This window comes from Condylostylus longicornis, unplaced genomic scaffold (genome assembly GCF_029603195.1).
Source record: "Condylostylus longicornis isolate FDR11 unplaced genomic scaffold, ASM2960319v2 ptg000037l, whole genome shotgun sequence".
Classification (NCBI taxonomy): Eukaryota; Metazoa; Arthropoda; class Insecta; order Diptera; family Dolichopodidae; genus Condylostylus; species Condylostylus longicornis.
This window is the reverse complement of record NW_026578006.1, coordinates 1,048,346-1,074,909: the sequence shown is the minus strand read 5'-3', so window position 1 is coordinate 1,074,909 and position 26,564 is coordinate 1,048,346. Positions and strand designations below refer to the sequence as shown.

Sequence of the window (26,564 nt, the reverse complement as noted above, 5' to 3'; positions counted from 1 at the left end):
AATTACTTCACATATGAATAAATTTTTATTTTTTAAAAATTCAATTAACTTACCAGAAAATCCTTCAGGACATGTGCAATTATAATATGCAACACCATCAATACAGGTTCCACCATTTATGCATGGTGATGACCAACATTCATCCCAATTCGTTTGGCACTGTACACCAGTATACCCATCTATACAATAACATGAATATGAACTGTATGCATATTTTGTATAGAAGTTTTTGTATAAAGCACAAAAAGTATTTTAGAAAAAAAAAAATGTGTAAATAACGCGCAGAATATACGAAATAAATTTTATTTTATTTATTTAATATTAATTTTCAATGAAATGACGACAAAAATAAAATGTAATAATAATAATCCGGTTGTAAATTATTCGATATTCCATTTCAATATTATGTAAAAATAAAAGTTAGAAAATTAAAATATTACCAATAATAAAAAAAAATATTTTAAAAATTTTTTTACATTTTAAGATAACAAAATTTTTTGAAATTTATGGGAAAATTCCAATGTTTTACAAGTTTTTTTTTTTTTAAATAATTTAGATAACGAAAAATGAATAAAATAAATAAAAAAAGGAAAAAGTTTAGGTTGTTGATGTTTTGATGTTTTTTCGTAGCGTTGCGTAGATTATTGTGAATTGCGATTGTTTTTATTGTTTCCCAATATTGTTGCAATTGTTACCATTAAATTAAATTCAAAAAAATCATGTTTCGTTGAAATTGGAAATATTTTTGTTTTTTGATCCGATATTACAATGTATGTATGTAGATTGTAATCATATTTTGACATCATACCATGTAATAAGCATATAATTCCAGAAAAAAAAGAACGAAGAATAAAAAATAAAAATAACATTATTTTTCATTTCAAATTTTCTATATATTTTTATATTACATTTGAGAATATATTAAATTAAAAATAATTAATTGAATTTGGGGACGGATGTTGTGTAATAAAAAAAAAAAGAATTTATACAATTTATGATAAACAAATTAAAAAGGAAATTCGATTGAATTTATGTGTCAAATAAAAATTAAAAATATGGTAATACTTTATAATCTTAATGTCGAATTTATAAATTATATATGTGTATGTAGGTATGGTAAACCTACGGATGTTTTTATGTATACGTGTATGCTAATTTTATTGTTTTTGATATTGACATTATTTATTACAATGATAAAAGAACTGCATGTTCACAAAATTACTAATGCGTGTAATATAAAAATTTAAAAATATTTTCATATCACTAAAATTACATTGGCAAAACACACAAAACATTGTGAAAATATTAGAAAAATTTTCTTTTATTATTGAGGAACAAATCTTGACATGTTGTGGTCAGTCTCTCTCTCTTCTAAAAATATGGTTATTAACTGATTTCTCTCGCAGTATGAAGATTTTGAGATTTACTTTAAATACGATACTTGAAAGTAATTAACACCTGGATTGGGGTAAGTATAGGCAGGCCCTATGGATTTGTACGAATTTTCGTGTAATTATAAGAGGTTTGTGTCTTAAATATTTTAAGCAATGGCTGTGTACAATGATCGGTAAATCCGGGTTCGTTCCTTTGATTGAGTATGCATCAAAGGTAAAGTGGAAGTAGACATACAAAATTGCAGAAAATCATATTTATGTATTATGAGATTTCCTCGGTGTGCTCTTGATTAAATATAGAATAAAATTTTAAACTTTCACCTTCACTTATCGATCACCTTGAATTATCGAAAAATGTATTATTAGTAAAAATTTAGAGCATTTTGAGCAACAGATCTCTTTAAACTATATAGGAACTAGCTATATCTCTAGCAGTTCACTAGGAGAGAACTGCTCTAGATCACAATAAATTTATATGGTGATTGTGACTTGTTGTAACATCGAACTTTATACTGCTCTGAAAATTTCATCTACACCATATGTGGCGATTTTAGGTTATGAAAAATTGTTTAGAAAGGTTTCTTCTAACTCGAAAATTACGATTGTGAAATTTGATAGAAGATAAAAATTAAGTGCCATTGAAATTCTTTTTGCGTGTATCAGGAACATACCAATGAATGTTGGAAAAATTCTTATTATTAAGATTTCGTCTTTTTTGGTAAAAACCTTTTTCCAATTTTTTATATAATGAATATTTTATTTGAGCTTAGAGCATAATGTTTTATGTGTTTGATGTATTGTTTTATGAACTTTTGATTTCAAAATACGTGTATCAATTAGAACTCACCTATTTAATCCATCGATGCAAACACCAAATATGCATGGGTTACTAAGGCAAGCAAAGCCAGCATTACCACTTTGCAGCAGTGACAATAATAGTAAAAAACCAAATAACCATGATTTATGTAAATATATTGTTTTCGAAAAGAAGTTGTCACCGTTGACAGATTTTATTACGGATGTCCTAATTGTACTATTTTTCGTTGTTGTTTCTTTTGTTATTATATTAACAACTGCTGCTGATTTCAGTTTATTTCGGGTATTATTATTAGGCAAGGATAATTTCATTCTTTTATTTTCATTATTTTCGAAATTTTTTTGTTTTAATAATGCAACTTTTTGGTGTTTATCATAAACTTGATGTAAATTTTGCTGTTCCTTTTCTTCACAATTATCTGATAGTTTGCATTCTGGCACTTTAATAAACTTAATAGGTTTTAAATTGGTGAGATTGTGATGGTATCGTCGTCGATAATCATATTCAAATTCTTCTTGATTCTGTACAATTCGAGTATCTAATTTAGAAAAATTTGTATAATTTTCTTGTTGTTGTTTTTCCCATTGTATTTTCAATTGATTCATTTTATATATTATTTTTGGTGATACAATTAAGATCAAAAATGAACTAGTATAAAAAACAAATCGGTTATTGATCCTAAATAAAATATTTTGTTGAATATTAAAGAAGCTCTCATGTGTTAATTTTAGGTGAGTTTGATTATTTTCTTTTGTTACTGTATTTGATATTGTACTATTGCATTTACTACAATTGATATCGGTAACTGTTGCTTTTATTGCTATCGTGTAAGTGCCTAAAGAGTGTATTATAGATACGATTTCAAAATGTTTGTTTATAAAGCACGCTCTTTTAATTTCTATAAAATTTCGAAGAATGATTTGTTGAACATCAAATCCTTTTAAAAACTTAGTATCAATTGTTATTTTTTGAACATTTGCAACTGTAGACATTTCTGCTCAAACTATTTTCAATTTTTATTTTTTCTTTTTTGTTCCTTTTTAATTCTATTTGTATGTACGTTGCTTCACACTTCACTTTATTTTATAGCAATTAAACGAGTATGCATTCCACTAGGATAATTAGCGATAAAAAATTCATTTTTCTTATTCGCTATAAAATTAATTAAACAGCGAATTTCACAATTTCATAGCAAAAAAAAAAATATAATTTTATTTGAGATCATGTGGGTGTGTGTTTATTTTAATTTTTAAAAATAAAATCCTCCTTTTTTCTGCGAGAAGAAGGTATCGTCAGTTCATAACAAACTTTTAATTTAAAAGTATTTCTCTTTTGTACATTTATATAGAAAAACTAAGGCAAAATAAACAGAAGTACTTTATTATTCAATCCTTAAAATGGATTTTTTCTTTTATTAACGATATTTTTATTATAAATCTTTCCAAATTTTATCTGTATATAATAAAGTTGAGTTTTGGAAATGTTTTAGTCTTTTTTTAAAAAAAATTTAAGTTTTATTTTCTTCTTTATAGGTGGCGTTGACTAATCTAAAGTATTTTTTAACCTAAATTCTAGAAAACCATTTGTATTCAATTTTCTTTATGGTTGTTTCTCTTTTTTTTCCACAATTCTGTTTGTTTTTTATTTTTTTAATTGAATGAAAAATAAAGCCGTGAGTGGGCAAGTTTTAAGGCTTAACAATCACAATATTTTAAAGTGTATTTTCCTGGAAAACGCATATGTTTTTTATTATAAATACATTCACATATACATTTATATAGGATCGAGACTTCCTTATAGAAAAATAATTAAAAACCAGTTTGATAAAATCCCATATTTCCTTGTCTAAAATGAAATGAGGCAAAAAAAAATTAAAAAAAAATTATTTTATTAGTATAAACTTGTATTAAAAGTATAGATAAAGGAAATTTAAGCTTATATTTAAAAAAAAATAATGTGTAACGGCGGAGCTTACAAGTTTTCAATAAAGTTTGTCATTGGTAACTTGCCGGTCAAAATATCACTCTTTATTAAAAATTTTACACTTCTCAATAGAAAACCTATATTCAATTTTAATAATCACCAAATAAAATTGTTAGAAAAGCAAGCAAGCAAGTTAAATTAAATTTGACTTTTCCACATTTTAGTGTGAAGTTCTTCGGGCAAGTTCCTACGTACTTAAACGAAGCGAAAAAGGCAAATGCAAACCTAATATCATCCTGTTGAATTTATTAATTTTTTTTTTATTCAACTTAGGCTTAACTAACGTCCACCTACTATTTAGTTATTTATAATTTTCGCAAGTTTAATTTTACAGCTTTCGGAGACCGTATACTGATTCGGCTGAATAGTATACAAAAATTTATATCTTTTAAAGCTTTACATAATATATTACATTACTTTTGCTTCTAAGAAGCCAAAACGAAGTTTTCGAGATGACCATTTTTGATTCACAAAGCTCCAATGTCAAGTTGTTTAGGGGAATAGTAAAAAGGAGAAAATATGGCTAATATTTTGCCAAAAAAACTAAATTTTTCCTTTGAACTGAGGCCGTTCGGCCTTTCTCAACTACACCCAAAAATTTTTTTTTTGATTTTCGGTCAATATACATGAGTGATATTTTCAAACTCCGGACAAGTTTTAGTATTATGTTGGCGTGGAGCTTTGAGACCTTGAAAAAGGCCACAAAACTTCCTTTGAAGCAATCAAGTCCAAAGCGGGCTACCGCCCTATATTCCCACAGTAGCCGGCCTGCCCTCTCATCCTCCTCTATAGACAAATACAGTACAACCAACTGTTAGAGATTAATATATCAATGTGCTTGGAACAACATAGGCATGAAATTTTGCAAGTACTGAACTTGTACTTTAATCTTAAAGATTAAGTTTAAATTCAAATTATTTTATTTTTAATTTTGTAAAGAAAAATGGAATAATCCTTACATATTAAACTATGTACCCATACATATATACAAAAATTAATTATGTATTCTGAATATGTTTATATGGTTGGCCATTTAAATAAATAGATAGTAAAAAATTTTAAATAAGTTTATTTAGAAAAGATAAATAAACAATTTCTCATTTTTAAGTGCTTATTATACGTATAAAAAAATATTATAATATTTTTTTCTATAGAAAATTTTAATTAGGTGGAAGCACTACTTATTTTTTATGTACATATACATACATACATATTTGTACATACATAATTGTTTTTCTTTTGTTTGATTTCTAAAAATAAAAAGAAGAAGAAGAAGAAGAAGAACAAAGCTTATATAGAAGGAAAATGAAACAAAGTACAGGATTTTAGCTAAGGCTTGAATTTTATATTTTATTGTCTTAAAATTCACCATTTTTCATTTTGTTTACTATTAACATATTTAGATTTCTATAGAAATTGCATAATGATATGTCCCAAATATTTTATGTGATTCTCGATTCATAATTTATGCTATTTAGTACATACATATATAAAAATTTTTCCTTCTCTTTTTAACTGTAATTTTTCTCGTTAATTTAGAAAGTTATGCGTAAATATATATACTGTATGTGTGTGTAACTATATGTAATCTACAATCTACAAAACTATATGTAATAAATTCTTGTATGTATATATGTATGTATGTATAAATATTTTTTTCCCAATACCGTCGAGATAATTTATTTAATATATGACGATGAATATTAATTTATATAAATGGATATAAATAAATATATTTTAGCAATTGTTATGAACTCTAAATCAACGTGTATGTATAACATACTACCCATACTACATAAATTTTACTTAAATTTATGTGCCGTAGATAAAATATGCATGTATATTTAGATATATACATATGTATATCAAATTGTCGACGACTGTAGACAGCAAGTTGTTGTCAACAATTTTATTCTGATATGGTCAATATTTAGTTATGTGTCTTAAAATATTTAAGTATTTTTTTGAAACTAAGTATGTATTATTTTATTGGTTTGATATTTGCTAAAATTTTTAAAAATTTTAAATAAAAAAATATATGTACATTGAATGCCGGATGATCGATATATGTATGTAATTAAAAGATGTCACGTAACCACAAAAGAAAACGATATAGAGTTGTCAAACAGCATGATATTGTTAGGTTGATATTAAGTTCAAAACGTGAAATGTAATTAATTCTTTATTTTGAATTATTTAATAATTTGGTAATATTTTCCGGGCGTCGGTCACCTCATATTTAGATGACAAATAAAACTTAGTCAATTTGAGGTTAGTAAATGGTAACTATTACAATTCTCGCGTGAAGTGTCAAAATCAAAAATACGAAAATCCAAACAGTAAAAAATTACACAAAATAATATATTTAACAGGACATATTTGCTTTCAATGTAGGTAAGTATGTGCAGATTTGGTGTAAATATGCGTTTGTGTGATGAAATGTTACAAATACTTAAAATTTCAAAAAATATTAGAAACTTAAAAATTTTCTTGATTTTCGAAAAAAAAAACAAATTCGACTTCTTTGTTTTAGTTTTTCCATATTTACATCTTAGAAGGTTGAAAGAAGTTTACCAAATAAATTTCTCAGAGTTTATGTTGTCGATACCTGGAATATGTAAGGTAAATATATAAATTTAACCACAAGAAAACATTTGATAGCAACTTGTAACGGTATGTATCATTTGGAAATAAACTTATGTATTTATATTATGTACATAAACATACATATATGTATGTATATATATATGCACTTTAATGCCAATTTCAAAATAAAATTTTGTTTGGATGAACACAATGCGTGATTTCTAAAAATAAAAACAACAAAATCTTTTTATTTTTCTTCTCATAACAATTTTTAGTAGTTTCCCGTTATAATAATATAATTTTTTTTATTTTATTTTTTTTTTTTGGTTTTGTTTACAAATACAAACATCATGTACAGAATAAGTGAAAATCAGGACGCAGGTAATACTAAGCTTTAATAATAAAGGAAAAATAATTATTTTGATTGAGGCACAACTTTGGGATATTAAGAATTAAGAGACTAAATCAAAATAGATATTATTCAACTGAGGAACTTTCCATGTTATAAAAATCATAAAGGAACATTATTGAACACAATAAAAGAGGCCTTGGTATCGTACCAAATATACATGTTAAAATTTTTACAAGAACGTACTCTTCCGTGATGGACAACGAAAAACTGCTCTAAACAAGGGACCACTCAATCTTTGGATCTGTTTGTTTGGATATGAATTGATTTTCGTGAAAATTTACATACAAAGGTATGATTTATTTCTTAAAAATTTTAGTTTTTGGGTTTTATTGCATTATAATTCAACATTTTTTACTATATTTTCTATAGAGGAATTATTCATAGATTGACAAATCATCTTGCATTGGAGGTTTATATTACTTAGAAATTTACATATTGAAGAATAAGAAGCTGCAAGCAGAATTTATTGAAAACTGGAAGTATGTGAAATTTTAAATTAGTCACAATTTCTTGTAGACTTTTCATTGAAAATCACAGATTTCGATGTAAGAATTTGAAAATATTAAATATATTTAGCGGTCGATTATGTACTGACCTCATCAAAATTTTATTATTTATATATATATATATATACACATATATTTCTTTATTCTCACATTCTACCTTTATATTTCTTTTTTATCTATAATGTTACAGATTAAGTGAGAAATTTATAATACTATAAAAAGTAAAATCTATTTTGGAAAATGAAAAATTGAGCTTCACGTCATAAAAAATATAAATATGAACAACAAAAATGGAGAAAAAAAAAATTAAAATTCAATTGTCAGGCGATGCGATTTTGATAGTATTATTTACGTTACTAACGTTGCTATAGAAAGTTAATTTTTATCGCGTACAGGTATAATATACATACATATATACATTATGTACATATAATAAGAATTTTCCTCTTTCCTTCAACAATTCAACAATTCATATACATATTAGGTATTTAGGCACATAAGCACACACAGATTGTAGATTTTTTTTACATTTTCAAGAAAATAATACTTTTTATGACCGTATATAATTTTCATATATGTATAATATAAGAAATTTTCCTCTTTATTTCAATAAAGAGGATGTAGGATGAATAAGCTTTCAAATTTTATCTTCTGGAGGTGTTGACTGAAAATAACATCCTTCATGTGCAATACTAAACATATGCTCATACATAGTTTATATGAATGTATATACGAAAATTGACTTTATAAATTAAAAAATAATCAGATTAATTAACTTCTACACAAAATCATACTAAAACATTAAATATTTTAGAATTAATCAATGCCCAATGCAAGGATTTAGCATGTTATTTCAATTTAATTCCCATTTGTTAACTTTTATATTTCGATTCAATTATTAGACCCCATATTAAAAAATTAATTGAATTATAAAACAATAATTTTAATTTTATTCAAAAAGAAAATCAAATTATGAAATAATTTATATTGCCTGAGGAATAAACTTAAATTTCAATTTAATTTTTGTAAAATTTGATGTATCGGAGATTGTGTGAGAGTTTTTCAAATTTGACGCGAATTATACAAAAATGTAAACAAGAAAATAAATTAAAATTCAAATTCCGTGAAAAAACAAATCAAAATATAAATAAATATTTTGATGACAAAATTCTTAAATAATGATGCCGCAGGATGTATGGAAAAGCTTATATAAGGTTTAAGAATGTTATTATCCGAAATTTTTAAATAAATTGAGATTAACCGCACGTAAATTTTAAATATCCACCTACAGCTGTTTTTATATTTTTGACAATAATGATACCTTTTTTTTTTTATTATGTAAAATTTTCATTTGGAATATGTATATGTGGCATATACATATACATACATAAGTACATTTTAAGAAATTAGTTTAAAAAATCATATATTATTCAATAAGAAAATTACAAAAAAAAAGTGTAAATTGTTCGAAATTATTAAGGCAAATTTTATCGCAAAATATCGCAATATTTTGCATCACAATCAGTAAAGCTTCTCAATATTATATTATTAAATATAAGTGTAAAATCGCTTTCTCAACTGTAATATTTTGATTTGATTTAGACAGAGGAATGCAACAGTTTTTTTACTTTAGTATCATTCGATGTCATTATGGTAAAGGACACAGGACTGTTGAGAATAGTATGGTATCACATAAATATTCTACCATATTTGAGAATACATTAAAAAAATCCTGGCTTCATAGCCCGGCAGTAAGTTATTAAATTAAATAGACTATAAAGTTTTAATAAAAAAGAAAATACTTCAATATCCTAAAACTATGCAATTTTTCTCCAAAACTGATTTTATTTTTCTAAACTCGAATATTATATTTCAATTACATAATATGTAATTATATACATACTTGTGCATTATACAATGGCAATTACGAAAACATCACCTTTGATTTTACCAACACAAAAATCGAATTAAGTTCAATCAAAGTCACTCGACGAAGTTAAGAATTAAGGAGATTTTATTATTACCTGAATATCAAAATAGTAAGTATGTACATGTGTATGTACTAAATACAAGGGGCAATAAATATTTTTTTAGATAAACTTGTGTGCATTCTGGAAAATGTAAAAAACACATGTACAAACTTTTGCATTGTCTTTTTTTTTTTGTTTGATTTTTCTACATTTTTATGAAATTAAAAACAAAACTTCTTTTTATCCTTAAATATGTACATAAATTGTCATTTTTGTTCGACCACATAACAGAATGAAAAATAAAAGTAAAATAATAAAGTATATATATATATGTATGTATGTATGTATATAATTTTTTAGAGTGTTTTTATAGTTTTGAAAAGTAAGAATTTTGTAACAAGAAATTCATTATTTTCTTCGTTGTTAAAATATTAAAAGTTTACATTTTGGGTAAAAAAAAAAAAAAAAAAACAAGAAAAACTTTCATAAAATATTGTTAGTATGATTGTACAAATGTATGTTCATACTTGTATACTATGCACGTTCAAATATATAATACGTCTTGTTTTACGATATGCGTGACATAAAGGAGAAATAAAATATTTAATATAAAAATTTTTTGTATGGAATACTCGTACATACTATATAGCTAACATATGTGTACACATATAAAATGTTGAAAATTTTGTGTACACATGAACATGAACATCATAAAAATGAAAATGTACTCAAATTTAAAATATTCATTTAGTGTAAGTTCATTTCCATATATGCAGTGTCTCTATACATAGGTACTTACATGCACACTTGATATATACATATATAATATGCTTTTTTTTACTGTTTGTTACATTGCGTTATACTACTATCTCTTATTCAATCTGTTCTTTTTGGTGTTTTTTTTTTTTTTTATTTTTTTTATATGTTAATATATTATATTATGAGCATACTTATAGGGTTTTTACTTGCTCATTTATACACTCTACACTTACATTTAAGTAATACATGCCTATATATATATATATATATATATATATTTAAGTATTTATTTTTATGTGTTATATAACTGTATTATATGGAAATGAATGAGAGTATGAGGGTGGGAAAATCAAGTTTTGAATATACGCAGGAGTTTAATTTTTCGGCTTGCTATGTCTTAAAAATGATATCCCATTAAAAGTGAAGTGTTGACTTTTAGTATGAAGATTATCCATTTTTGTGATTATTAAAATTTATTTTTAGGGGTTTTTGTTTTATTTTTTTTTTTTATGGTCGAATTCAATAATATATTAAAGTTTGAAATTCGATGAATAAGTATGGGTATAGTCAATAAAAGGTAATAAATGGGAATTGTTATTTGGAAGGCATCAAGATAGTTATTTGATCATTTGCGTTATGAATTTGTATGAAGGATACTGTTTTGTTAAGAAAATCATGGTATTTAAATTATATCTAATAGATAAATGATTCTAGGAATAAGGTTTTAAAAAGTTTTAGGTTTTTGATTTTGAGGTTTATTCTAGTTTCGTTATGAGTTGGGCTATGAGGTATAGTTTGAAGTATAATTTGTGATGTATTATATATTGCTAATATAGTACTCATTCACCAACTTATATAAGCGTTTAATTGTCCGCCTTTGCTGGGCTAGAATTCTGTTAAGGAAAATATCTGAAATTTGAGCTGTTTTTAACTGTTCGTAAATAATGTTAACGGCTATAAGGCAGTTTACTGAAATATTGATGAAAATGTTTCATTCAGCAAGCTCTATATTGCTGAGCATGTCTTACTATTTGTGAGTTGTGTTTCTGCAGTAATTTTACTTTATGCAGTATTATCTTTTTTTAGCTGTTTCATTATCAAATAATCATATATTTCCTATAGACAACAACTGTATTTCTTAATATAACTGAATACTGCGACTAAATGATATTTTATATCGGACACTATTTGTTACATTTTATCTATGTAGGGTATAAAAATACAAAATTTAATTGTTCTCTTCTCATGTATATGCATATAACATTTTAAAGTGCATGTTTATATTAATATCTACTTATATATATCTATATGTATATATTTATGTGTTTACGTTATAAAATGTTAAGTATGCTTTATATAAAATATGGATTACAAATTTGAAATAGAACATTGTCAAAACCAACAACGTATAATTAAATTAAAAATGCACTTGTATGATGGGACTATTTATATTTTATGGAGGGAAAAAAAATATGCAAACCTATATGGTTTTTCTAATTTGAATGATTTGGTTTTTTAGAAAAAAAAAAAAAATTGATATATTAGGTACAAAATTTTTGAAGGCCTTAATTTTTCGTATTATCCCAAATAAAACCGAATTTTTTTTAGTTATTGAAAGTGGGGGATTTGTATTAGGTAAATATTAAATATTTAGATAATATTTATAATTATATTTGAAATTTGATAATTGACATTAAGATTAAGTGTTTATAGAAAAATAAAATTTGTATGAAAAAATGCTTGTTATCGGCATATTTCTGCGGAGAAATATTAAAAAGCTCAGGATCTATATACATACTATATTTGACAACAGAACCGTACTCTATGGGTACTAAAATGTAACACGGAAAAAGCTCTTGATGCCAGGTAAAAAATTTGTATTATTGATGTAGGTGTACAGAGCACGAGAAACAGCGAAAGAGGGGATAGTTTTGTTACCAGGGTTTCAAACGAAGCAAGTTACTTTTGAAAAGAAAACTTTTTTTCGTTAAGAATTTTTACTTAAAAAAAGTGTTAGTTTTAATGTTAAGAAGAATGTGGTCCGAAAACAACATTTTTTCTGTTTTGAAATCACATTTATTTTTAGTGATTTCAAAGAATGTCAGCACTATAAGAATTGGGGAATTTACGGGGAAATTTTTCCAAATCAAATAAGAAGTTAACAAATTATCAAAACGGAAATAAGGTTACCAGTTTTTGTAAGGAATTTCCAAAATGACAACCCTGGGTATGAATTCCAACAGGTCGTCAGGCTGATCAAGTATAGAACTGGGTCCCGGATATAAGGAAAAAGACATCGAAATAGCTAAGAAATAGAATTTTTTTGTATATAACAGAACGTGATTTTCAACTGAACAAAAAATTAATGAAATTACATTTAGACGGTCTCGCTAATGTGTATATATGCCTTCACTTCATATTCTACTTTATATTCACTTGGGTATAATTAGCTCACATTATAGCACTAATTATTAATGAAAATATGTTTGAAAATCCTTATCGACTGAAATGTATTTTTGTTTTTAAAAATGATGTATTTTAATTAAATTTATGTAAAGTATACAAGTTTTTTTTTTTTTCAAAAAACTATACAAAATTGTATTACATTTTAATTTAAACATTAAATTTTAAAAATGTTCAGAAATTATAGTACATACATACATATATATGAATAACAATAATTAAAACATTATGAGAAAAAGGAATAATTTTTAATATTATAATATAGAAAATTTTGAACGTAATTATTATGGATCTTATAGAGGATTTTCTATACTATGTATTTCAAAAACTTTTGTAAGAAAAATAATTAAGATTTTTCAAATTAAATTTAATATACATACTTATAAAAAGTATAAGTAGACCATATATACAGGTTTACGTTATGCTAAAATTAAAATTAGATATATGAATTCAATTACAATTTATATTTTTGAAAATATTTTAAAATGCTTACACAGAGTGAATTCAGAAAATAAAAACATTGAATGAGAACGTAAAATGATGTAGAATTCATTTCAAATTCGATGATTCCGTGATTTTGTTTTTTCAAACTATTAAAACAACTTTCAAAACAAATTTAAGTTCAAAAATCGCATGTGGTCTGCATATGACAGACGGCACATTGAGAAAAATTTCAATTCAAAACAGTTTTATAAATATACTGCTTTCAAATTAGTTCTGCCTTTGAGCCGTTTATGAACATATAATCAAAATTTGATATTTGGAAAATTCACTGTGTTAAGTGCGATGGTCAAAAATGTAAAATCGCTCTCTATTAAAACTCCATTTTCTTAAGCTTGATCTTCATGAGTTAGTTGGTTTCCTTGTGATAATCAGTATTGAAAAATAAAATTTGGAGGAAATTGATAAATAATTTTCTTGTATATGGGCAAAAACGCAAATTTGATTTGTAGAAACGTTCCACTGACACATCATTTTTTCATATAACTTGAATAGAGACGGAACCTGTGTATGTATGTATGTATGTGTATGAAACTTTAAGAAAATATATATTGATTATTTTTCTATAAGAATTATCAAAACTCTGTAAAATTCAACTTTGGTTTGGAGGTTGTAATTCTTGAACTAATCAGGTTCAGACAACAAAAATCAGTTCAGCCGAACTTGAGATTCAAGAGTGTATACAGATCGACACATACATATCTTATACTAAAATTACATAGTTCTTTTTTTCTCACTGCTCCGAATAATGGATTGAAAACTTTATAGGCATATTTTTGACATGAAAACAATACCTCAGCTATTATATTATAATGTATAGTCAGTAAAAAGATGTGTGATAGAAAATCAATATACCAATAAATATTAAAATATAATTGAAAAAGTTAAAAAGTTAATAAAAAAAATTAATTAATAAGTTTGGATAAAACCAATGGTTTGTAAAGTAGCATATTTCGTTTAAAAAACTTAAAATATTTTTTTAAGAAACCGTATTTATTGATCACATTCTCTTAAATATCATACGTTTTACTACTGCATACCCTTACTGAGAAGTTTAGTAATTAAGTGAAATATTAATATTATGATTAATTATTGTATGTTAAATTAAGTCTGTATAATTAAAACTGAATATCTAAATTTGAAAGAAATGAGTTAAATTTTGAAAAGTATTAATTGAAATTTGGCTAATTTTTATAGGTGATAACTCGAGAGGGGAAGAAAATATGAACAAAATTTCTATCAGACTTAACTTAAGTACACCAAACTATGTATAAAAGTGTAGATGACATGAGCAGTTACGAAACATTTGTGGAAGTATTGGTGGCTTCCCATTTTGTTCTATAGCAAATGAACATTAAATTCTCAATATTTAAGTTTGGACAGTTTACAAAATTAAGTTTAAAATCTCCAAAAAAATCTTTATTTTCGAACTTGTTAGAAATTAATTAGCTTTATAGGAAAGAGAAAATATAAAATTTGAAAATAAATAAATATTTTTTTAAATATTATAATTTTCTACTAAAAATAATTTTATCGTCCCAAAAAGAGTGTAATAATTTTCTTTCTATTATTCAATTACACATTTATAAATATATATGTTTATATATTTTCACACTCGTAATTATATATTTGTATATTTATAGATTTTTATTATAATTATTAGAACTATTACGAAAATTTGTGATGAAAGAAGAAAAAAGTTTTGACATTTTTGCAATATTTCTATTTTTACTATTGAGTTCACAAATATCTATAAATAGCAAAAAAAAAAACTTTATATACAAAAGAAATAAACAAATTGAGACGTTTTACATAAAGTCTTTATATAGGAGGGTATTTCGTCCTTTAGGAGGAATAGTGGCCATGTGAAAAAATTAATTTTGTCGAGAGCAAAAGGGAAAACGTATATAATTAAATAAATTTTAAGTTTGAGTTCATTGTTAAACAGTTTTATCACTTTATTGTTTTACTGTTTCTATTTATGGAAATAAACAGAAAATAATAATTTTGTGACTTGTTCAGTTTGACCCAAGGAATGATTTGTATAATGACGTTATAATTATGTATTTTAATTTCAAAACTTATATATTATTATGTCTATATATTTTATGAATGTGAAATTAGTTACCAAGTTTCATTTATTATTTCGTTTTGAATAATTCGTATTATTTCGTATTATTTCGTATTCATTCATATTTCATATATTATTCACCGCCAAATTAGGTGAAATATTAAAATACAAAATATCAATTTCAAAGACTTAGTTATTGAAGTTTCTGATATGTAAAATATTTCATTAATTTACTATATTTATAAATATTTCAGATATTGCTACTTATTAGGCGTATTGTTGTTAACTCTTGGTTTAAAGTATTGACAAATTGTAACAGATATTTAAATATCCCTAATACAATGTCGATATAAGGAACAATTTGTGCTAAAACACGCTGTAAAGTATATCTCCTATAACGTATATATTCTGAGATCGAAATTTAATCTAAAATTATAATACACAGATTCTAGAGAAGACCATATTTCAAGTTTTATTTTAAGGAAAAATACATAAAGAAAAAGGGTGTTTTAAAGTAAAGAGATGTATAAATATTATAGGAGTTTTATTTGTATTTTAAAAACTTGAAAGTTATCAGAAAGGAATAATTTATAAAATAAAGTGGGATGCAGAATTAATGAGTCTATTTGGAAGGTCTTGAAATAATCAATTAAAAACGCTCGAGCAAGACTAATTAATATGGATTGCATTATAAAGCAATGTCAATGACAATTCGTCGGCAATTTCTTCACATCTCTGTAGCTTAGTTGGTAGAGCCTTCGCCTAGAAAGCGGTAGGTCACTGGTTCGTGTCCAGTTAGATAAGAAAATTTTTTAAGTTTTCTGCCTCTAACTCGTTTCTTTGATTAGGTTATACATCTGTTCTGCAATTGTATGAATAAATTTCCATTGACTTAATACTAAGTTATATATATATATATATATATATATAAATTTGCCTAAATTTAATTAACCTTAAACTAAATTTCATTTTGGGGTGTTTTAATATATTTTTTAAAAATGTCCTTCGATGTACCGAGTGTAAGCTGTAAAATATGTTTTAATATTATAATGTATAAATTAAAAAATTAAAAATACCGCTAAAACGACAGCATATCCTTTTGTATTTTCTGTTTTTATACTTTTCTTTCTTTCCCTTTTCGGGTTATTTTTTTGTTTTATTTTTATGTACTTTGAATATCGTTAGGTGCAAGGATTCATTTTTTTTATTTTTCTTTTTTGTTTTATTTTTAATTAATGATTTTTCACTTTTAATTTTTTTTTTGGTTTAGTTGAAGGCAAATAAATTTGAAATTTTTAAAAGTATAGAAAAATTAAAGGGTTTCTTTTTTTCAACACTACTTTTGATCATTTCCTTTAATTTTATTTCTTTTATATACATTAATTTTATTTTTTTTATTTGATTTATTAAATATCAAATTTTTTTTTGTAACTTAGTTTTAATTATATTTCAAATGAAACAATAAGTAAAACAAAATAAAAAAATAAGGTTTTTTTCTGAGCAACACAATTTTTTCATAGATTCCTCTCTCTCTCTCTCCGTCTCTCTCACTATGTATATACAAAATATATAACTGTTATTATTACTATTATTGTTATTATATTATTACTCTTTTTTTTATTTTTTGAGGTTATCCTTAATTGCTTAACAATACATTAAAATGTGTGTGTGGGTAGGTATATATATATATATATATAATTTTTTCGTGTGTAAAGTTGTCAAATGATTTTTTTTTTAATTTTACTTTTGGTTTTTGTTTTTTTCTTTTGTTATTTGCTGCTAATTTTTTGTTTGCTCACAAATTATTTTTATAAATGTATATAAAGAAAAGTAACACACTTTTATTCTTTTTCAAAAACACTGACTTTTTTTATTTTATTTTTTATGTTTTAGAGAACACTGTAAATCTAATTATAAATAAAATATAACAAATATATAACAGTTAATATATATAGAGTGTACTCAATCTTATCTTAAACTCAAAAAACCCATATAATGTAATAATAAATGTAGGTAAGTTTGTTTTGTTTTGCATTTATTTAAGTAGTAAATAATATTCCGAGTTTTTAAATTAATATACAATAATATTTAATATTTAAAATTTATATTGTATTGCATTTTAAAATGGATGAACAAAAGAGAGTAGACTACTAATTATAAAATAAATGTGCCCGTAATGAAATGATATTTCGTACAATTATTTCCTAGAAATATGCAATGCAATTATAATTGTATTGTGTATAGTACTGCACTTTATTTTTTATTTTTCTCGAAATTTATATTATGATTAAAAATTTTTTGATAAAAATTTTTTTTAATTTAATAAAAAAAACATTAAAATTAAATATAGCGCGAAACACAAATTTCCATTCAAATATTAAGCACGAAATAAATTGTTTGGCTATTATTGATAAATCACAAAACCAAACTCGAATTCAAATATACGTATATGGATTCGAACTTATATATATTATTTTAAAAAGTCTTCTTTTTTGACACTATCATAAGATTTTTTTTTATATACTTATTATTTTTATTTAGTGAATCACTATATTTTCCATGTTATACATACACTAATTTTATCAAAAAAAAAAAATCTTATTTTTTATTACTTCTTTTGTAAGTTTCGGAATTATACGTACATAATATGTATCTTTTACCTCCTCAGAACAATCATTTAGAAAAAAGGAAAACTAAAAATCAAAAGGAAACTATTGAAAATAATAATAATAAAATGTAAAAGGTATAAAAAAGAAGACAAAAAAGTCCTTAAGTTTCCGTCCGAATTACTAAAAAAAAAAGTAAATTATTTATCTAGCGTGTGTTTAAGTTAAACTAAAATAAAAAAAAACCGAAGAAGAAAAATTTTCTTCCAGCGAATTTTATTTTATATGATTTCCTTCTTTCTTTTATATTTCAATTTTTTTACTTTTTCTTTCAATATTTTTTTTTTAACTTTTACGGAACCAAATTTTTTTTTTCCAAAAACAAAAAAAAAACGACCGTCAACAATTACAATCCGTGCTAAACTAACGTTAAAGGTAAAATTTAACGGTATTTTTACCCCTTATTTTCATTTTAGGACAAAATCAATTTTAAAAGAGAGCGACACTTTACATGCTCTCTTTCTTTTTTTTTTTTTTAAGTCACATTTTGAAAATATCGTATATAAGAGAGTGTGAAGTAGATAACAGTTTACTGTTAAAAATAGGGGTTAAAATGTTATTTATTAAAAACACAAAACAATGAAAATGTAACAGAAATTCAATTTTAACAGAATTGTTTCAAGAAATATTGCTTATTCTGTTTGAAATTATTTTCATTCATTTCATTCGACCCAAGTGGTAAATAAAACTGCAATTGGTAAATCATCTGTATAACATTATTTGCAATGTGCTTTGTTTGTCAATAATTAAATATCGTGAGTATGTACGTAATGATTTGCCATTTTATTTATTTGCTATATTCTATGATTTGATTAAATATGCTAATAATTATATTGATATTTATTTTAATTAATAATTTAACCTTTTTTTTATTTTCAAAATTAATTTCGAAACATATTTCATTTAGTAATATGTCATAATGCAATTATAATATTATGGCAACTCTATTTTGGAGAGTATTCATTATCTCTCCACGATCAAGCATATTATTTCTATAGTGACAACTGACAGTTATTCTGATTTTTTAACAGAATGTGAAAGTAAATGACAGATCTTCAAGTGAAAATTATTTATGTTTTATAAAATACTATGAAAATAATTGCTAATATTTAATGAAAAATTAAACCAACTTTTTAATAAATAATTAGCAAATAAAATTGCATATAGATTTCTATTGTAAATTTTGTGGAAATAAGCTATTGCATGCTTTATTTGCATTCATATGATACATTAAAAAAAAAAACAGTGTTTGAATGTGTAGAAAGAGAAGAATGAATATGAATTTCATATAACAACTTGGAATATTCTTACTTTCATAAGGCTTTTGATACGTTAATACATAACGTATATGGGAAATGAATATAAAGTTAAAAAATAATTTTTAGCAATAATTAAGTTATTCTGCTATAGTAATAAGCAAGTTTATTTTATACTTTCCCCAAACGCAGCTATATGCATAGTATAGGCATTAATAAACTAAATGATTAAACTTTGATTACGAAAATAAAACAGTTGCTTTGAAAATAATTATTACGGTAAATATTGATAATGATGTACCACATACCGTATTTATATTTAATTATTTTTTTTTATATTTTTAGGAAGGAAGCTCTGGAAATAAGCAATTGCATGATTTTAAGATGGTTTCGTCTATAAAAAGTGATCCTGGAATAATATGTTTCCAGCATTGTACTGCAAAAATTTTTAGTTTTAGTTTACCAGTAAAATGTCCAATATGTTATAATAAGTTAATTGAAATCAGTTGCAAATTAATGCCATTCCGCGTACCATACCCATTCGTCAAAGCCGAAGAATATCCCTGTGCAATAGTTTTGAGACCGACAAATGGTGATTTCTTAAAGTAATTAAGTATTAATTTTTGATTCTCATTATGTAAAACCAAATGAACTTTAATTATAAACTTCATGCGGCTATACAAAAAAATATATCTACTTATTAATAAAAAAAAAAAATTATTAATTTGCCGTTACAGCGACTACAATAATTCAATGGATTTACATATAGGGATTACAAACTCAAAAGGAACTATTTACGAATTTGATCGAGACGGGCTCCGATTAACTTCCAAAGGATTAACAACATTATATGGAAACTCTACAAACAATACACGGATAGCAAATTGCCTTTGGCATCAATCTCTTTTAGTAGAAAATGCTTCAGAAGCATGGCATGAACAATGGGACATTATTTTAGAAACGGTATATTTTAATACCTTCGTTTATATTTTGATTGCCTCAATAACATTAATATTATTTAGGTTTGCAGTTTATCATGTTGGAATGCTGATAACTACGAAGAGGAAACGTATAATTGTTACACATTTGTTTTAAAATTTATTCAATCTTTAAAATACAACCGAAGTATATTTGAAGCTGCTAAAAGTAAAACGAAATTTTGTGAACTTTACATTATCCCTAAAACTGTGACCGCTGGAAAATATATATCGTTATATAGGAAAATACAAAATAATGGAGTATATGCAGATCCTATTAAAAGCTAACAAATACTTGTAATTTTTCTTATAAAAAAAATTTTAAAACATCGAGATTTGGTTTTGAATTAATGTTCTTTGATGATAATTAATTTAGTGCAAAATAGGAATATTACAAAATTTCTAAAATTAGAAATCTTAGAGTTGAATAAAGAACGCTCTATGAGAACTGAACTTGTATACTTATTAAAAATACAAAAAGAAAAAAGTTCTTGATTTTGATTTTTACGAAAATGAGTCGGCTTCCAGTTTCTAAATTTCTGAAAAAAAAATTTCTGATTTTTGGAAAGAATAATAAATTTATCCATAAACATTACAGAAATTTGAATCTTAAATTTTTACAATAATATCCTTAAATTTTTACAATAATATTTATGATTTATACTTATAAAAATTTTTAAAACTGTAAATGATATTTATAATTAACTTTTTTTGACTAGCATTTAATTAACATTTTCAAATTTTTTACAAAGTTTTGTTTTTACTGTTGAATATCAAATACCTTGGTGAGATAATTAAGTGTTATATAAGTAGTTATTTTAAAAAATATATTGTTTATGAAAATTAAATTTGGTTAAAATTTTTAAAACATAACAGTGGTTTCAACAGACTAACCTTAACAGTTTTTATTAAGTTATTTACCATTTATAAAGCGCTGCTAAGCAGAAAAAATAATTTTTGTAAATTACATAATAATCTATTTTTATATCGTAAATAACATGTGGCGATAAACACCATTTACGTACAAGTTTATATAAAAATAATGTATATACATGTAATAAATAACAGAAAGAGCAAATCAGTTTTGAATGTAATAAATTTACTGTATTGTTTGATACTGCCGAGATAAATCTACTGAGATTTTTGGGAGCAGCTGTTATTTTTAAACAAATAGTTTTATATATAATGACTTTGGGTCAGCTGAATTATTGAATGCATAAGTGTGGAAACATTTTTTTATACCGGATTTAAATTATATATACAACGTACTTTTCGGATATTTTATCAAAAAGTTCTATATCTACACTTTAAAATATTTACTACATTTGAAAACTCGGTAAGTTTTAACAATGAAATTTTTTAAAACGTGCATAAATTTAAAATACGATATTATTACAAATAGATATAACATAAGTTGTAACATTTTTTATATGTTATGTAGATGAAAATGTCCTAAAAGAGAAAATTGTAAGAGAGAGCGATGATAATATTGTAGTAGTCTGCTTTCTTTTGCGCATCTACAGAGCCACAACAAATGTCTCATGAAAAATCGATCTGTAAAAACAAAATAAGAAAAACAATTTATGTTACCTACATGTTTGTCAAACTAGTACTCTACATTATACAAATATTATTTAAAGAAAAGCAAAAAAAAAATTATTTAAAAAATTACTGAAAACTTTTATTAAATTAATGAAAATTGCACATTTTACTATTTTAGAAGAGAGGATTATTTTTTTTTTCATTAATTTCTTTTTTCTTTTTTTTTAGGAGAAATGTTTATCTATCTTTAATTTACCATGAAAGCGCTTTAAAACAATGTAATGTGCGTTATCTGTTATTCAAAAACAAACATTTGGATTCTTATTTTTTAATTGTGTTGTTTTTATTATTATTTCTTTTTTTTTACCTTTGTTAGGTTTCATAAAACTTAAGGTGATTTTGTGTGTTTCAAGTACCTATGTACATATTTAATGTTTAATAATATAAGTAAATATTTCGTACATATTAATATATGTATGTATAAGAATAAGTTAAGAATTTGTGATTTTTAAAAGGTAACGAAGATTTTTGAAATTTCTTATTGCTCACTTAAAAAAAAAAATCCGAATGAATTTAATTAATTATGCGATATTAAGTTTAAAAGATATTAAGTTTAATTTCACTTACCTACAAAAAATTATGATTGAAGCAAATTTCTTTGCAATTTCGTGGTTCAGTACCAAAAGTAAAAAACGTGATTGCTCTAACATCATTTCGGAATGTTAAGTAGTTTGATCTATTAAATTACATTTTTTTTATAATAAATTTTTATATCAAAACTTGTTAATTAAATTAATGCATTTCGAAGATGAATTTTAGTTCTTTAAAAAAAGAATGAAATTTAGAACACTAAACTCATTTCAATTTGATTTCACATAATCGTTTTCATTTTACTCGGTTTCTAGAACAACCAGGAATATTATGTTTAATTTGAAATAAAATTAATTTTTTAGAAATGTGCACCCCCAGAAATATGCAAGTAAAATATAAATTGAAAAATTTGGCCATTTACCAACCAAAGAGTAAAAGTTTTACTTCAATATTAGTTGTTCGGGAAAGTCCAAGTAGTTATGCGCTTTCAAATTAAAAAGATTTGTAAAAGAAGCATTCAACGCTTTTAGTTTTTATATTTTCAAGTACTTACCATGTCGATTTGAATAACGAATTAATCTTTGTTTTTTATATTGAAAAATACTTTTAAATAAAATAAATTTCTTCAGAATTTCTTTTTTTTTTTTATTTTTGTGCAATTGCACTACATTTGAGTCCTTTAATTGTGTGACCCACACAAAAAGTGATAACAATGTATTTGTTTAATATTTATGTATGTATTATTAATACATAATTATGTATGTACATAAATACGTTTAATAGGGTATTCTATTCTCTAATCTATTTAATATTGAACGATTGACATCAAAGAGACTTTTTGATATAACAAGTATACATATATGTATATTTAATATAATACAGATAAAATTAGTTTAATGAAATTATTGGCGCCAACTGAATGTTCTAATTTTTTTTCTTTCAAATTCAAAATAATGAATGCATTCTGCTTCGATTGAATTTTATGTCAAACTTTTGTTTGAATTTTCTTTTATTCTTATGTTTTTTTTTTGTTGAAACTAAACGCCTGTTCACTAAAATGTTAACAGTGTAAGCTTAAAAAAATAAGACCAAAATTACTTCAAATCCAATTATATTCGAGGTTATAACCAGTCCACATTTTCAATATAAGTTTACGTTAATTAGAAGAAAAACTGAAAGAAAAAAAAATTGAAAAAATTAGAAAAACATAAACGTGAACCAAATTCAATTGCATAAATAACCTCCATTTCTATATATTGTTACATATATACATTACATACATCATATACAAATGTAAATACGTGTTGTCGGATTAGTTTACAAACTAACATATATAATGTGTATGTACTTACACACACGTTGTGTGTTTATGTAATATTTTATGGTTCGCATATATGCAAAAAAAATAAAAAAATATTCAAGAAATAAAAATTCGTCTAATTATAATGATATTAGCTAATAGAAAAAAAAATACCAATTTTTATTTTTTTTTTTCGTAAAATCTGGAACAAAGGTAAATTAACTTTGAAAAGGTTTTAAAATAATTAGGAAATTATTATACCGTTTAGGTGAAATGACATTTCACTCTCAACGTTGCGATCGAAAACGGTCTTTCTTTTGAATGAAATGTATAAAAAAAAAGTTTTTTATTGGATAAAAAATAAATCAAACGTATATTATAGAAAATTAGCAAACGTACAGTAAATGCAGAAATTATTCGTACAAAACAAATAAATGAAAAAAGGAAAACAATACGTACTGATTTTCTCTATGTAAAATGGGCTAACGTAAGAAATCAGAATAAGAATAATTTGCAAAACAACATGCATGACAAATAAGAACAATAACGACAAAACACAATTTTGCAATAATATAACGATGGCGAGTATGCAATATACATATTTTTAACTATTTTATAAAAGCAAAACAGTTCATATGATTTAAGTGCGCTACTCATACTGATTTCACTTAATTGCGAAATATTTGTCTATGAACACAAATTTAATGCAGTTTTCGATATATAATCGGGATAAACTTTGTTTATGAAAGGGTCTAATGTGTGCATTCTGTTTAAGAACACAAAAATAGAAGTATCACACAAAATAATAGTTTCGAATATTTAATAAAAGTAAAATTTTGACATATCTAAACGTTCTTGTCAAAAAATGTCAAATATATATTTACATTTTTAAAATTAGGTTATTTTTAATTTCAGAAAATAATTTTGCCCTACACTCTATATTTTCTAATCAATATTCTTTCTTTTAATTTAAATTATTTTTTTTTTTTATGATTATATTCAGTAAATTAATTAATCAACAATAACGATTTAAAAATAGTATAATTAATTAAGGCCGTCACTGTATATATACGTATAATGTAGTTATGTCTATCATGTAGAGACAATAAATTTTGATTTTTATTTTTGCAAAATGTTCTTTCAACTAAATTTCGCAATACATATTTAATTCCATCGTAATTGTTAGCTAAATAATTTTGCAATTTATTTCTGATTTTAATTAACAAAAAAAAAAATAATTAGCGCACATATGTATGTATTTATATGTATGCAAATTTATTTATTATAATATATATATATTTTCTCTACATTTTCTATATTGAGGACAATAAAACCAAATTTTTAATAGAAAGGAATAAAAATTAATTCTACATTTTTATTGTCTATGTTTGAATTTAGGTCACTATCAATTTCTTTTTTAACTTTCTATTTTTTTTTTTTTTTCTTTCCAAATGAAAAGTGTCCACTAAGAAATTTTTATATAATTGTGTATATTTATTTATGTATACTTATATAATAGATATGTAAATTGTCAGTGATGAATTATTTAATTCGATAGAACGGGTTCTAAATAAAATATTTAGTTTAAAATAAAATAAATTTTTTAATTATAATATTTCGAAGCGAATTAGTTTATTATATAAATTCCTGTGATGACCCTAAGTCTTCGCAGTTGAATTTTAATTTTAAAAATGAGTTTAAATTAAAAGCTTTTAAGAGCTCTGCTTTGAGGGTATCTTACATTGTGTAACAAAGAAAATTACATAGATCTTCAACCCAAAAATATACCAATGGCAAAAAAGAAGTATAGTTAAAAGGAATAGTTACGCATATTTATTCTGGTAGATGGCTTTGTATTTTTTTATCAAAAAAATAAACGTCAGATACTCAACATTTTTATTTATAGGTTTGTTTTTACATCTTTATAATATTTAACACGGTTTTCATGCAAAACAATGTTCTATTTCTTTTCCTAATCACTCAATCAATTGAAATTATATCGCTGAATATGTCAATTAGGTGTATAGACGCCCATATTGTTGCGTGCCGATTTCAATTAATTAAAACACTGAATATCTACGTAGAAGCTCGTTTGGGACTTTTTTTTTTTAATTCAATTCAATTGTAATATTAACAAAAGCTGTAATATTTTTCAGTTTTTTAATTACAAAAGAAAAAATTGCATTTTACATACCATATTCCTCATTGTATATAAGGAAAGGCGTAAATTTAACGTATTTGCATTTTTATTTGTACTTTTTCTTATTATTATTAATTTCAAGTATCAAAGTTAAATCAAAACTTTTATTGAACTAGATTTTACAATGCAATAGGTAGGCTTATAGCCACCATTTATATATAAGTGTATATAGTAATTACAGTTAGAACTAAGACACTATTCATTAATATGGATTCTTCTTAGTTTTTAACCGACTATACATATGTATGTATTATATATATATATAGGAGAATAAAGTCACCATCAATAAAAATATTTTTGTTTAACATCAATATTACATTAGGTAGCTATATAGAGAAGCCAAAAATTTATTTGAAATTTCTTTTTTTTTTTGAAATATCGTGTAAAATATCTTATTAGGTGAAATTTCTAATTAATTCAATATTATATATATTCTACCACAATTATATTTTTTCGATGTCATCATTACAAGCTTACAATGAAATTATCATAAAGGGTTTTTAAATTTAAAGAAAAATGTAGAAAAATATTGAAAATTCAAATGTAATTTTATGTTAATCAATGAAACAA

The 26,564-nt window shown here is 24.0% G+C and overlaps 3 protein-coding genes across 3 annotated transcripts in view; 2 read left to right on the top strand and 1 right to left on the bottom strand.

The window, feature by feature from the left end:
* Positions 1–18,456, bottom strand: part of LOC129608874 (protein eyes shut) — a 28,980-nt gene extending 10,524 nt beyond the window's left edge. The window contains exons 1-4 of the mRNA XM_055520640.1: positions 18,392–18,456; positions 16,539–18,155; positions 2,242–4,056; positions 54–202 (exon numbers count right to left, since the gene is read on the bottom strand). Of these exons, the coding sequence (XP_055376615.1) occupies positions 54–202; positions 2,242–3,203 (1,111 nt within the window). The 5' untranslated portion in view covers positions 3,204–4,056; positions 16,539–18,155; positions 18,392–18,456. The remainder of the gene's footprint in view (positions 1–53; positions 203–2,241; positions 4,057–16,538; positions 18,156–18,391) is intronic.
* Positions 18,457–19,012: 556 nt separating this feature from the next.
* Positions 19,013–20,692, top strand: LOC129608875 (MKRN2 opposite strand protein). Its single transcript, XM_055520641.1, has 4 exons — positions 19,013–19,663; positions 19,730–19,989; positions 20,122–20,347; positions 20,407–20,692. The coding sequence occupies exons 2-4, from the start codon at positions 19,769–19,771 to the stop codon at positions 20,647–20,649; spliced, it is 690 nt and encodes a 229-aa protein (XP_055376616.1). The 5' UTR covers positions 19,013–19,663; positions 19,730–19,768; the 3' UTR covers positions 20,650–20,692.
* Positions 20,693–21,167: 475 nt separating this feature from the next.
* The window catches only part of LOC129608856 (protein gooseberry), a 66,279-nt gene continuing 60,882 nt past the window's right edge, over positions 21,168–26,564 (top strand). Inside the window, exon 1 of the mRNA XM_055520611.1 lies at positions 21,168–21,697. The gene's annotated coding sequence lies outside the window, so the exon portion shown is untranslated. The remainder of the gene's footprint in view (positions 21,698–26,564) is intronic.